At 38.8% G+C, this 14622-nt stretch overlaps 1 protein-coding gene across 1 annotated transcript in view; it reads left to right on the top strand.

The window, feature by feature from the left end:
* Nucleotides 1-5547, top strand: part of KIAA1524 (KIAA1524 ortholog) — a gene marked incomplete at its 5' end in the record, with an annotated part of 23069 nt that extends 17522 nt beyond the window's left edge. Inside the window, 5 exons of the mRNA XM_009702027.1 lie at nucleotides 1-125; nucleotides 1708-1821; nucleotides 3538-3620; nucleotides 4136-4275; nucleotides 5377-5547. The exon at nucleotides 1-125 is cut by the window's left edge and continues 96 nt beyond it. Coding sequence (XP_009700329.1) covers nucleotides 1-125; nucleotides 1708-1821; nucleotides 3538-3620; nucleotides 4136-4275; nucleotides 5377-5547 — 633 coding nt within the window. The remainder of the gene's footprint in view (nucleotides 126-1707; nucleotides 1822-3537; nucleotides 3621-4135; nucleotides 4276-5376) is intronic.
* Between the last annotated feature and the right edge of the window lie 9075 nt (nucleotides 5548-14622).

Below are 14622 nucleotides of genomic sequence, written 5' to 3'. Positions count from 1 at the left end.
CAGCAGGAAGAATCTGAAAGAGCACAGACTGACATTGAACAGCTCTTTCAACACAACAGGAAATTACAAACAGTTGCTGAAGAACATGAAATATTGAAAAAGTCCTCTGTCGATCTTCTTCAGAGGTAAGGGGCAAAAGATCTCCAAGCAAATACTTTGTATTCAAAGAGTGACGAACACCTTTACTGGACTAAGCATGTTAGAAGGGCAATATTACATGCTACTTCATGTTTTTAAGTGAAAAATTAATTCTTTTTTTCTCTGAATGCTTGTCAATGAGGTTAACTTAAGTCATCCAAGAAGTTAATGTGTTAAATGGAATGAGAACTGAAGTTGTTGAAGGTCCAGTTCAGGAAATAGCATGAACTTTGTATAAAAGGGAGCATTGTTCTCTAAGAAACAGAATTAACAATGCGTAGTTTCTATTTGTTTCTACTAATTCTAGTATTATACCATACTCTCAGCATCTTCCTTTGATCTTATATGCTGTCTTGATGACATGCTATAAATAGTCTGGAGAAGCAGCTGGTAACGGTATGATTGCATAAGGTAGGAGCTTGGATCTTTGATCACTTCTGTAGCAAATTTGACTGAAATCAGGTAAAAGTGAGGTAGGGAGGAAGGAGGCACCTTGTGTGTCCCAAATTATTTATAAGCACTATTTCTTTAGGATCTTAAGCTAAAAAAGGACATGCAAGACACACAAAGTACATAAAGATAGAAACTGTTTATGAAAATGGAATGTGCTTTGAAAGAATAAAGGCTTGAGCGAGCTTTGGCTTTTCAACTCACATGAGCTGATCTCGTCACTAGGTGTCAGCAACGCAAAGAAGCTGATAAAATTGAGAGCAAGTTTCTTGCTTAATAATGGGAGCAGGCATTACATTAGACAATTTTGAAGGCATATTGCTGCCAATAAGGGAGTCATTGGGGGGGGGGGACGACACGTATAAAATTTTTGTCCATTATGGGGTTTCTTGAATAAGCATCTAGTATGGTCACTGTGGGAGTATATCCTTTTTTGCTTGAATAGTATGCAGCCATATACTCTGTGAATGTGTATTTGACTAATTTATGTGAAATAAACCAGACTCAGTCTAGTATCTAAATTCTCCAAAGTAGGAACAAATTAGCTTTCTGATCCTTACAATGTGTTATAAAGCAAAAAGTGCTTTCTGTACAATCTGCACTTGCAAGTATACTGTTCCTTAAAAACGATCAGATGACTGACATCAGGGGAGTGAATTTTGCTTTTGGTAGGGAAATAGGAAAACATTTGCTTAGAGCATTAAGTCTACCTGAAACTCATATTAAATGTACATTGCATTGTCTTCAGTACGTTTAGTTTTTAGTATCACGACACAGCTGGAGGTCACAGGCTGACTCAGAGGGTCCCTTAAAAGATGACTGCAAACAGCTAATTTATAGCAGTTTGTGTATATCAAATTTTGAAAGGCATCTGTATGTTTTGTCAGTTCCTAACAGTTTTTCTACTGGAAGATGGTTGCTTCCTGATCATTAATAATTAAGGATTTGTAAGGTATCCAGTGAAGCTTGTGGGTTTTTTCTTCCTCCAAGTATGTTCATTTTAAAAAAAAAAAAACAACACCTAAACAAACAACAAACTACCACCAAATAATCCTCCCCCCCCCCCCCCCCCCCAACACCCTTATACTCTTCAACCATTACCCCTTAATTCATTTGTAGGTATGAAACAACTGAAAGACAATATAAAGATCTACAGATTGCATGCAATTCACTAAATAAACAGATGGAAGCAATGAAGAAACTAAATGAATCACTCAAGCAGCAGAATGACAGGTAAGTTCAATTCAGTCTTTAAAACAAATTAAACAGTAAAACAAAATAGCACTTTAGTCTCAATTTTTCAATTGTGCTCTAAGTAACATGTGAGAAGTGGAGTTAGAGGAAGCAATGAAGACAACCCAATTCTTGGGTGCATTTGGCATAGTAGAGAGGTGTCTTTTTGATGGTGGTTGAATTATTAAATGCTGTTATCACCCAAAGATTTTCACGTATTCCCTTTTAGCATCCAAGGCTTCTCTGTAATGTTATCAGATCGGGGGCCGGGGTGGGGGGGACCAAAAACAACCACACAACCCTACTAAACTAATACATTTAAAAATTATTTTAGAAGTAGTGATGGCTGGTATTCTGTCAGTGGTATAAAACATCATTCCCCAACCATAAAACTAGCATTACATATATCTTCTTGAGGACTAATAATTTTTTCCTTTTTGATGGCTTAAAAATAGAGATCTGATGTACCTTTCAACAATGTGACTAAGGGAATAGGGTTCCTCTTTGAGAAATGTTATTTAATATTTAATTTTGCAGAAGATACCTGTAAAATATGCTCATGGGCAGGCCTTGTATTCACTTTAGAAATAAAATGCTATTCTTGGCTTTACTTGCAAAGTTCACTTCATCCTTCTGGGCTCTTGTCTTGTCAGTAATCAGAGTGGTCCAAATCAATGCCTTGAGTTCTGATTCAAATAAAAAAAATTTTCATACCGATACATTAGTTTGCTACTGAATAAATTTGGACACTTACTTTCACTGGTGCAATATGCAGCTCAGTGTAATTGGGGAGATACTCTGACGAAAGCTGCCCCTTTTTAAAGGCAGGTCGGGGGAGCAGTTATATAGATATTCTTGAACTGCCACGAATAAAATGGAGACCATGGAAATACACTCTCCCCCTCTCTTGCTAGAGGCTGCAGCTTCAAAGCTGGTAGATAGGAAGTGGATAAACAAGTAAACAAGAGTGACAGCAGATGCCATCTAGGAAAGGCATGTGGCAGATACAATATGCCTTAGAAATTAGGCTAGCTAGTAATGGAAAAAGTAGATTAGCTTCACAGACTATAAAGTGCTCAGGTCACAGGTATAATGCTGGTAGGTGACAGCACCTACATATTAAATGATTGTGGAAACTAAATATTATCCTAACTAGAGAAGACTGAGGCAGACCTATGTATGGGCTGTGACGATATCTTACGAAATGGTCATTTTTGCTGAGTGTGTGACAATCTGGAAGATGTTCAGAATGGTATTGGAAAATCTTTATGCATAGATGTGCTTGCATGGATAATACCTGAAAGAGGTTTTACTAATGGTATTGTCAATTCAGGAGCATACCGAGAGCTAAAACACCAGCATCCTTATTCACTAATCACAGTGAATTTTGACTTGGGCTGAGTGACAATTTCATTTCTGTCATGGTATTTTGAATGCTCTGTGACTGTAATGAAAAGCAACAGTTTCTGGTGTTTAAGCTCCATGTATGAACGTTTTCAGTAGTTTCTGCCATATCTCTATGATCAGAGAAGGTTTTCATGGGGTAAAAAAAGGAAATAAAATCTGTCTCTGCTCACACACTGCAAATTCATAGGTTCGATTTGAAGCTCCTGACAGCAATTGGAAATGATACAAAAATCATTCCAGCTTCATAGGACAGGGAAATGGTGGCATATCTCACTTCGATCATTAAAATTTATTTCTCTGTAACTTTAGGACTACTGCACAGTTGGTAGAAACTGAAGATCACAGAAAAAAATTACAGCAACAGCTACAGGAGAGAGATGGCAAAATAGCGAGTAAGTCACTTACCTAAAGGTCACTGAACCTAGAGAACTAACTAGATTAACTAGATGTTGTTGTTTTTATGGGCTCTAGATAAGCAGCTATATCTTCCTAAGTAACATGTAAATCTTAAAGTTAGCCAGGGATATGAAATTTAACAGTTGAATGAAACAAATATATATTTTTATTTTTTTTAAAAAGGATACATAAACTTGATTTCCCAGACTATATGACTTCAGTGAGTCTCTGCACAGCATTATATGTCCCTTCAGGATCTTTTTACAGTATGTTCATTAGAACTATTTTCTGTAGGAACTAAAAATTGAGAGTTTTATCTGTCTTCTGTAAACGACTGGAAGCAACCACTAAAACTTAGCAGTAGGTGGCACTACTCAGTAATTCAATTATTAGCAGCCATGTTGGATCAAAAAAAAAAAGGTAAAAATACCAAAATACTTGTTTCCCAGGCAATGCAGTATCTCTTTTCTAAGTTTGTCAACCCATCTTTTAATGTGTTCGTTTTCTTAAGCCTTGCAACAGAAAATAAAAGTTCTGGAAGAAAAACTGAAAGCTCAGCAGAAAGAACACACAGATATGGAACAAACTATAGATATTCTTAGAAAGGAATTAAGTAAAACGGAGCAAGCAAGGAAGGATCTGAGCATCAAGGTAAGGAATTATTTGCACCTGCATTCTAGAGACTGGAATTTGGGGTATTTAACCGATAGAGTTGGTAAATCAATATTTCAGTGGTAATGCAGCTAAAAGAACTAGAGTAGTCTGTGTAGCGGACAACAACTAATTTTCTCAACTAATTGCATACCTTTTGATTTTGAGTAGCTGAGCTTTAATGTAAGAGAAAAGAAGTCAGGGTCAGGTTCTAATGAGGATATATGAGGCATGGTGTGTGAGTACATAACATTTGGAAGAAAAAAAAAATCCTCAAACCTGTAGTACAAGATTAAATACGAGAATGGAGCACATTCCTTTTCAGTAGTTGTGACTACTGTAGAATGTGGATTGGCTTACTTTCTCCCCTTTCTTGTGTCCTGAATTAAGGTACATGTGCTACATGTGTAAGCACCAAAGTGCATCTGATTTTCTTTTTGTTCTTTGAAATTCTAGTAAAATATCTATTTTTATCTCTAAAAAATAGTGTCTTTCAAAACAGAGACCAGTTTGGCTATACCAAGTTAACAGGATGATTTAAAAAAAAACCCAACACTAAATCCCCAAAACTTCAGTGCAGCCTATATGTTCTTGCCTGTAGGTAAGGCTCCCTGTAAACTCACATGGCAGAGATTCATTTTTACATGTGAAACTGATCAGCAAATTCAAAGTGTGCTGTCTGGCAAAAACACTTGCTCTATTTCTATTCCCTGGCAGCAAAGCCTAATCTCTCCAGGAAATATTATCCAGTATATAGCAAATATTTCCCTTGTTCTTGGTAAATATTTACTGGTGTGGGGCTTGAAATGAAATGTGGATGGCTTAACTGTGAACACTTCTGCTGCTTAAATAGGACAATGATAACATAGGGTTTAGTGCTTTCCCATGGTATCTAACTTTTTGAAGTGTGGCAGGAGCTGTAGTCATTCATGTGTACCACATATAGCTGAGAAAGGTATTTCTGAAACAAGCTTGTAACTTTAAAACCATTTTTTTAATTACTTGCTTAAATCTACCACCAGGCCACTCAGCTTTCACTATATTGTGTATGTTTTTCAGTTGATGATGGAGGAAATTATAACATTTTGTTTGTTTCTGCAGGCATCTTCTCTGGAAGTACAAAAATCCCAATTGGAAGGACGCTTGGAAGAAAAAGAAGCACTTGTAAAACTACAGAAGGAAGAATTGAACAAACATTCCAATATGATTGCAGTGATTCACAGTCTAAGTGGTGGCAAGTTAAGTGCAGAAACAGTGAACCTCAGTTTATAGGACTCTTAAGATTATAGTATTTTATATGTATGTATGAATATATGTAAAGATTTATAAACCTGAAGCTAGCATACTATCTGACTTTAATTTTAGATTTTTTTAAGTAGCCTAAGTATCAATTCAGAAGAAAGTAGTAATTGTGGAAGCTTTGGTCTGAAAAAAATTGAGCTACTGTATAGCAAATAGGTCTTCTGATCGTCTTGGTAGAACTGTTATCTGTATTGGGAGCTGAATGCAACTTTTGCTGGTGACTAACCTTCCTAAATATATATAGGGAAACATAAAGTAAAATAGGATTCAGTGTCAACTTCTTTTGTCTGTATATTCTCCTATTGGCTGTCTGGCAAGCTGTCTGGCAAGCAGCGTGCTTCATAGGTTAAGCATTTTTATAATTTAATCTTGTTAATTTTGACTCTTCTGAATACTATTATTATTTGTGCAGTGTTGCTTCCTGATGTCTAAGGTACAAACATAGAAATAAAATGGATTATATCAATTAGAACAAGTTACATTGAAAGCTGTATTTATCAACGTATTCGTGCAAATGCTTCATATAGTAAATATGTGGAGGTGTTTCTAATTGAGGAGATAAGAATTTGAGCAAGTAGAACACCACATTTGAGTGACTTTTCAGCAAGTAGCATCAATTGGGGAAAGCATGCTAAAATTAAATATATGAATGTACAAATACTTCTTTAAATACTAGATAATACTTTCCTAATCCTACCACACTTTTTTCATTCTTTTTAAAGATCTGCACTTTTTTGACAATCCTATCTGGTACATGCTAGCTATTGACAGCAGTGTTGTTTTCTGCTGTACACCAACAGGATTTCATGTATTGTTCATAGTATAACTATTTAGGTAACTTTATTTTTTAAAAATATGTACTTTCATATGAAAGTCGAGTACTGGATTTTGATGCATGTTTTTGAGTGGTGGAACACTTTCCTGTCCTTAGTTTACATGTGACATGAATAACATGTCTATTAGCAGTTGGCAGAACTATTTCATTAGTATCTGTATTCTGGTAGAACTACCAGAGTTTGGGGTGATCTAATATATATCTTTTTCTGTAGCATTACTGCCTTTATTTGTCTCTAACTTGTAACGGCTAGATTTTAAAATACCTGAGATTCTTTGTTTTTCAATTGTGTAATAGTTGTCTTACTGAATCTGTTCAACTCATGTCTAAATACAGCCTTGTACATTCTGTTGCAATTATACAACGTCAGATGAATTTTATCTATTTTAACCTGTTCGTGAAATACAGTTTTTATAACTTAACCACAGGTAAGATTTATAGACATTGTTCTGGTCTCTCTGAAGACCAGGGGAATAAAGAAAAAAATTGCTCTACTTTGTGTTTTATGTATTCTGTTAAGTGAGATAAATTATTGGTATGACTGCCAACTTTGTGCACAATGCATGCAGTTTTGTTGCCTGTTTGCATAAAATACAATTATTGCTTAGGAAAGTCAAAAAAAAAAAAATGTTATCAGAATTGCTGAAGTGATGGGTTTTGTTAGAGTTTTGCAAACTCAGTTGGGAAAGAAAGCTTCATTAACCATATATTTTTACTTCAGCCTAATAGGTTAAGAAATTTGAGTGTCAAAGTAAATTTGCAGGCATGGGTTCATTTCTGTTTAAGTCTCTTGATCATGGGGAAAGGGTAAATAAATGAGGTTTTTTGCTCCCTTTCTGTCAGAAACTGCTCATGTAAAGAAATTCAAGTAGGAAATGTCGAGTGTATTACTAGTTAAACTGATAAATGTTGGTCTGGCCTTGTTTTCAGGTGGTGGAATGGGAGAGCAAAACATCAAGCCCCTCACTCAGAGTAAGGTTATGCAGTGTTAAGGTTCACATGCCCAGAAAATGGTAAAAGAATCTTTGGAGTTTACATGATAGAATCCACAGTAAATAAGCATAGTGTATAAATATTGACTGTTTTTTTTCCCCTGGAAAAATGTGCTGCTTCAGTATGCTGTTCTAAGCCAAGTGTTGCTGAATTCTGTTGGGTTGCGTAGCAAATAAATGCCTGGACACATCAAGCTACTTTGACAGCATTTGTGTGTTATTTCCTGGCAGTGCTTTTCAAATTGGTAATGAATAGCGGCTAATGGAACTAGCAAATTGACATTGCTTAAAATTTTGTTCAAAATGTATAGCTTTTACTGTAGAAAAACCTGTAGATTTTTACACTTAATTCATGCAGAGAAATAGCTATGTTCTGGGGTTTTTCTTTTAGGCATGCTGATTTTATCAGTGTTCAAAATAGTTCTGTAATAAGGTTCCCTGTGCAGTTTTAATGTTCTTGTTACATGCTGTATCCAATATGCTATTGGATATTTTTTTCTTCCCCCACAGGCTCCCTCATTTAGTGGAGAGTGGCTGGCACCAGCACAACAAATAGCTCTTCAAGAGAGTCAATTTTTAATTATCTGTGTTACATCAGGTCGTCAATTGCCTGTTTTACAAGTGCAGAGACTCTTGAGCTGTCTTAGTTCACAGCAGCCTCATGTCTCAGTGTCAGGCACTCTAGTACTTCTTATCTGAAAGCAGCTGCCTTTTATTCTGCATAATCTGGAAAAAGTTTCCTATTCAGCATGTGATTCTACACAGCTTTGTACATTATTTCAGTCCTGCTGTAAAAAAAAAACAAACAAAAAAACCCAAAAAAACCCCCAGTATTTCTTTTCCTGTAGTGTGTGTTTTCTGTGTTCTCTGGTTCATCGTTGGTGTACTTTTGGGGGTGAATGAGTTAGTAAACCGTTTGGAGTTGATGCTCTTCAATTCATCATCTGTTGTATGTTCTCTTTATCTTACCACTCCCCTTCTCTTTAGTCTCGATTCTGTGTTCTTTGATCTTTTTCCACTTCTCTGCTAGTGGTTTATTGTAGGCTTTCACTTTCCCCTATTTCTGTACCTCTCCACCTCTTTCACTACTGATTCCAAGAGATAGTGCCTATCACTTGCTTTTACCTGGTGAAGTCTGTGTATTGTATTGAAATTAGGAAGCTTTTCTTGGGTGCTGTTTGGGTCTAGTAGTGGAGTCTCTTCCACCTCTGGGATAAAACAGGCTGTGGAATTGAACTCTGACTCTTGAATTAAGTGCAATTGAGCATCCCTGCCTGCACAGAAGATGGAACACGGAGCTTTTCCTGAACAAATTCCTGTGCTGTTGTTGTCCTCCCCCTGCTCTTATCTCTATTATAAACAAGGCAGAGTGTTTTGGATTTTGGTTTTTTTATTAGTATGGCCAAAATATCTACGCTGTGGTATTTGTGCTAGCACGTGCAACTTCATGTAGGCAAAAAACACCCTTTCCTCCCAGGCTTGTGAAACTTTGGCTGGAATTTTCTTAACTTCAGGATGAAGTTAATATCCTCCACAAACAGTAGGACTTCTGAGCTTTACAAACCAAAAGCGTGGTCTTGTTGTAGGAAGTGATCCTAAATGTAAGTTCTGGTAAGTAAGCCTGTTTAACACAAGCAATATAATGAGCAGCTGTGTGATCTTTGATAAATTTTTCAGAAAGTATTTAGTACTGATTGTGAGTAGTAGGATTTTTTTAGTGATGGTGTAAACAAAATACAAAATTCTGAGTGAAGAAGTAAGTCTAAAAACCACTTATGCTACAGATTCTGCAGTGGCAAAAGTGTTAATTGCTGGTCAGGATTCATGTTGTCTTTATGCTTACAATTTTCTTGATTCAGAGGTACGTGTCTACTTCTCCAGGAATTCTCTAGCAGTGTACTTTTCTGGAATAAGAGCCAGTCAAAAATGGGCCAAACTCCACTGATACTGTGACACCCAGCTTTATGGGTTTGGTTTAAGTGTTCTTGTGAAAAATCTAAGAAGAGGTTCTCTGCTCCTTCTTCTTAGAGTTTAGTGTTAGCAGCCAAAGATCAAGTATTTTTAGGCAAGTACTTATTTCACAAAAAATACTTCCAACCTTGCAAAGTTGGTTTATATATGAATTCCTCCATGCATTCCCATCTGGTTACTTTCGAAATATTCAGATTTGTTCACTGTCTGAAGCAAGCTTCCTTTCCAACTCTTCCTCACCAATTTCCCTTCTGCAGCATAATGAAATTGGGAACAGTCTGCTAGCTTTATATCCCCAGTGACACATTCATATCTCTCTACCCCAGTCCAATCTAAATTGACTCCTTTCCTAGGGGTACATAGAAATGAAGGATAACTAGTTAGGTTGAATTATGCCACACTGAAAATTGTATAGCTGTTGATGTAAATATCCTGGTAGTCCCAGACCATGCCTGACAACTAGGATAAGGTAATTCCCCACCTGAATGAGTCTGGATTGTTCTGGTCACTGCTGGGAAAAATGAGGCACCTTTACCAAAGAGACCATCCATTTCAGAACAGAAGTAACAAGGTAGTATGATCCTCATTTTTCTGCCCAGCTTCTGTTTGAATCTCATGCCTGAGGTTCTCATAATTGTGCGATGTTAAACTCTTCCTAAGGCGCAACCTCGTGTCCCTTCTGACGTGTTGCCCTTTGGCCTGGGATTAACTGATGGCCTTGACTGAAGAGCTGGTGGTCCGCTGGAATATCTTGTCTTATTACGAATGATTCTTGTGAAGGGGAATTAGTCAGAAGAGCCAGTTGGATCCATGCATGTGTTTCACACTTGGTGTTGTGCATGTGATTAGAAACTCTGTGTCTCCTCTTATGCCTGCACGTCTTTCTAACTGGGCTACAAATTTAAATGGAGTCTAGAAGGTGGGGTTTGTTTTGGGTTGGGGTTTTTTTTATGGCCATTAGCTTTTGTCTGAAAACAGAAGCTTGGGAATTATAGGAGCCCTTATATGATATGTTGCTACCATTGATGTCTTTACAGTCTGTCTTCCTGACCCATTATTGTTGGACTGTGTTGGGTTTTAAGCAAGCATTGCAGCTGTTTTGCTCATAACAATAGATTTATTTATTTTTTTTTTGGATGAGGAGGTCTTTGAAAATGGAAATATACAAGTCTACTGGTATATCTCTATTAAAACTTTTGTGTGTTTTTCCCCACTACCCCATCTTTCCAGGAGAATGTGTAGGAGCATCACTGCGTGCTGCATTCTTCTTTCTGCCAGTATCTTCCCTTCTAAAGAGAAGGCTTGCAGAGAAACCACTAAAAAGGGAAAACACTAACAAAACTAGTGGAGCAGTGACTTTTTCCTTTTGCCTTACGTATTCCCAAAGTTGACTGGGGAAACAAAGAAAAAAAGATGGTGTTGGAGGTAATGCACCTTGCTAGGAGGAAAGAAATCTGGATTCACCTACCACAGAACTTTAGTCTTGCAGTGCAGGCTCTGGCCTAGCTTGAAAAATGGACAGCACGGACAAAATTGGCCACAGTCTAGGCAAGAAGTCTTCACGGCAATAGGAAGCGTTCAACCTAGTTGTATCAAACACAGTGTCTTACGCTTGTAAAACTGGATCCAAAGCTGTTGCGCTAATAGCTGAGCCTTTGCACAACCTTGAGGAAAGCAGTAATGAAAATCTTTATCTAGCATATGGGGACGGGAAGGAAGAAGGTATGAAGGACCTTGAAGCATATTTGGGAATGACTTGAAGTACCTTTTCAGTCAGCACACAATCCCAGTCTCGAAGACAGCATCCTGCATGTGTCTGTGTGGTACAAACCTCTGGGCCCCTTAAAGAAAGGAGAGACAAAACCAAGAACAATGTATGTTGCTCAGGAGTGGGCATTGTAGCTCTTGTTGCTTAGAGAGACTTTGAAAGCACTGCTTACTTGCAGGGCTTTAAAACGTCTTTTCCTTCTAAAGCTCTGCATCAGAAATGAACTCTTCAGTGTTTGAGAAATGTGACGAAGGTGGCTCTCACATTCCTCGTTGCGACACGGGGAGCCTAGGGAAACAGCCAGTGCAACCGGGGTTTTTTGTGAGATGTTCCCAGCACTGCTTATGCTCTGGGATAAGGGAAGGAGAAAGTGCAGGAAACGAGGGGAGATTGTATCACCAGAACCTAAAGAAATTGATAGGAGTGGAAAAATCCCAGATTTCCTTGGCTAAGCTACTGTAGCATAATAGTCGGCTGCTGTTTTCTTTTAATGTGGTTGGCTCGTGATACAGAGTCTCTGGTCCAAGTCTAGCCTGTGGGTTGTCACTTAATACGTGCTGATTAAATTCTGTAGGATCCTGTTCCTTTGGGCCAAAGTACATCTTTGAAAAGGTTATCTGGGCATGGAGAACAAGCACCTCGTACTGCTGGGATCTCCCACGTAGCAGGGACGGCTAGCCCTTGATTTACCCATATGTAGCTAAGCCTTTACATGAGACAGCAAATACTGTATTAGTTAAATTTTTCTTCAGAGAAACTGAGCTAACAATCTGGTTTAGGGTTTTGCACTGTATTAAGTTACTAAAAACTAATTTTGTAATTAAGCAGCTGTTGTTTTGGCTCAGTTTTACTTCAGAATAATCTATCTGGGTGTATTATTTGCTTATATTGATACTCAAGTGTTGCGTTTCAGTTGTGTTTTACAGTACAGCCAGAATGTCCTATAACCTTTGAAGGAAATATAAGGCTATTGTAACTTAAAAATCCAGAGGCTTCTGATAAGCCCTAGGGGAAAAAAATCCAGTGCTGCTCAGTTACAATATATTTTGGTTGGAGGGTGGGGGCATGGTCAGGAGCCATTTCTGCTTACTTACGTGTCATGTCAAGTGCCTTAATTGGCTGTCTCTTTTGAGGATAAAGCTTAGAAAAATATCTTTGGTTTATTTTTGTCATGTATCTAGCAATAGGAAGTGAATCTAGTTTTAAAAGCAGGCTTTAATTTTCCTACTTGTATTGATTCACCTCATCCTTGAAGAAAACTCCTTTGTTGTGGCTTTCTAAGGCAGCGAGAAATCTCGGAGAGCTATTGTGTTCGTTTCAGTATCAGTTTAACGGTTTGCTTCAACACCGAAAAGCTGCTCAGAATATGCTTCAAGGTATCGTGCTGTTGCCTTGCTTACATTCTGCAAAGACCAAGTAAATGCCCTTTATGCCTCTCATTGACAAGAGCAGAAGTCGTTTTGTTTGGGGGTGGGTAATACGCCGGGGAACAGCAGCATCCTTTCTGCATGTGAGGCGGCTGTCACTCCTTCACCTGTTTAATGTCTGTGGCTGAAGTGCTGTATATTTTTAGGCATGGTGTGCTGAGAGAGCGCGATCTTTGGGCTGGCTGATGCATGCTACCCCCTCCAAGGTGACTGTTTTCCCCCAGAGAGGTTAACGGGCTGCTGGACTCTGTGGAATGCCAGAATAGAGGTTGCTCCTGCCTCTCCCTGCATGAGCAGAACATGGCTGCAGCTTGTACCTGCTCAAACCTGTGGTGCTGCCGCTGCTTAGACTGTGCTCGAACACTTCTGTACGTGTGAAGAACCTTTGCCCATATGTAGCTATTAAAAAGATGAAGGTAAGATATCTAACCTGTAGCCTTTCCCACTCGTTCATTTCTGTATGGTACTTATCGTTAGGTATCTACATACGGTTACCTTCATGTTACCAACAAAAAATCAAGATGCAAATTGGGGTAAACTGCTAATTTGGGGCTCCTTATGTGAAAAGCTGAAAGCCTCCATTTGTTAGTACATAACACTTCATACATGTGTGCACAGATACGATTTCTTATAGCTCCAAAGAACGGCTCTTGGTGGCTTTGACTGCAGCCCTGGCGTGCAGTACTTCCATGCTCTTCCCCTCAGCACCTCCATGCAAATCAGGGGCTTCCAACCTAGTTGCATAGAAAACAGAACCCGTTATGGTGGTTGCCTGTCTAAAAGTTGGTGCAAACAGCTGGCTTGCCATCACACAGGTACTTTTGTGGTGAAGCCTCCTGGCATGCTAATGCAGCAAGCAATACTTGAATCTTTAACATCATCTTTCTTTTCCCCCTTCTGACTCACACAGAAGGCAGCTTCTGCCACGGAGTGACAAGGGACATGCAGACAGCAGTGTCTCCTTCACCCCCCGACTTTGCCTTCCTCCCTACGCAGGCCTATCTCATATGCAGAATGAGGCAGAGCCCCCAGGGGAAAAATAGCATCTAATCACATCACTGGAAGCGGAGTGCTTACGCACGCAGGTGCTGAAGTGAGGTTGCGCAGCCTCCAATTTTGGTTCTATTTCTGAAGCCTGGAGTACTCAAATGACATTTTTCCTTCCCCCTTTCCCTCCTGCTCCCAAGCCTTGTTTATTATAAATCTAACTACTCAAGGCCTGATGATACTGTCATGTTTATTCATAAGTTGGTGAGAAGAACGGATAGAAGCTAGACCTAAACTGCGGATACAGTTTTTATTAGCTTATGAAGCCTGGACGCAAGGAGGATTGCAAATGGCCATTGTTAGAGGGTGAAAAGCCTTTTGGCCAAGCCCAAGCAAGTGCAAGTCCCGAGGTATGGTTCCCCAGGAGATGATTTCACTGTTTGATAGGGAGGTGATACTCATTAAGTCTCCTCTATCTTTCCTTAATACCTTGTCGAGATTAAACTGATGTTTTATATTGTTAAGCCTCAGGTTAGAGGGGAAGTGTCCAAATGTCAGTATTTAAATTCTGCAAGAATTTTACCATGATGTGTGCAATTAAAAAAACGATTACACTACAGCCATGGATAGCCAGGACATAGGAGTGGGTTTTGCCCCACAAACTAAGAAGCGCGGGATGGCTTCCATTACAGAAACTGGAGTGTCCCTTCTACCATCACCTCCCCAAAACTCTTCCATTTCTCAGAACTTAAGGTAGAGAGTGATTAGAGGGGAGATAGGAGGAGCGGAGCGGCACTAATCTTTGGGAAGTATTTTCCATTCATTGCAGTGTTGAAGTGTGATAAAAATTTTAAATCAGGTAGCTGAAGTCTGGCATTAATCTCTGTTGTTCAGTGATAACGTTCTCCTGCATTTCTCCCAGACTCTTTAAACATCAGTCAGTCCCAGGCAAAGCAGGGACGATTTTGGGATCCCCCCCCCAAACAAGGACGTGTGCTTGAGTGAGATCTCTGCTGGACTGAAATATTAAACAATGACCATTCATACCGCTGATACAAACTGGTA

Source organism: Cariama cristata, unplaced genomic scaffold, assembly GCF_000690535.1.
Source record: "Cariama cristata isolate BGI_N322 unplaced genomic scaffold, ASM69053v1 scaffold11046, whole genome shotgun sequence".
NCBI classification, from domain to species: Eukaryota; Metazoa; Chordata; class Aves; order Cariamiformes; family Cariamidae; genus Cariama; species Cariama cristata.
Note: the sequence above shows the minus strand (reverse complement) of the source record. Positions and strands in the feature narration are given on the sequence as shown.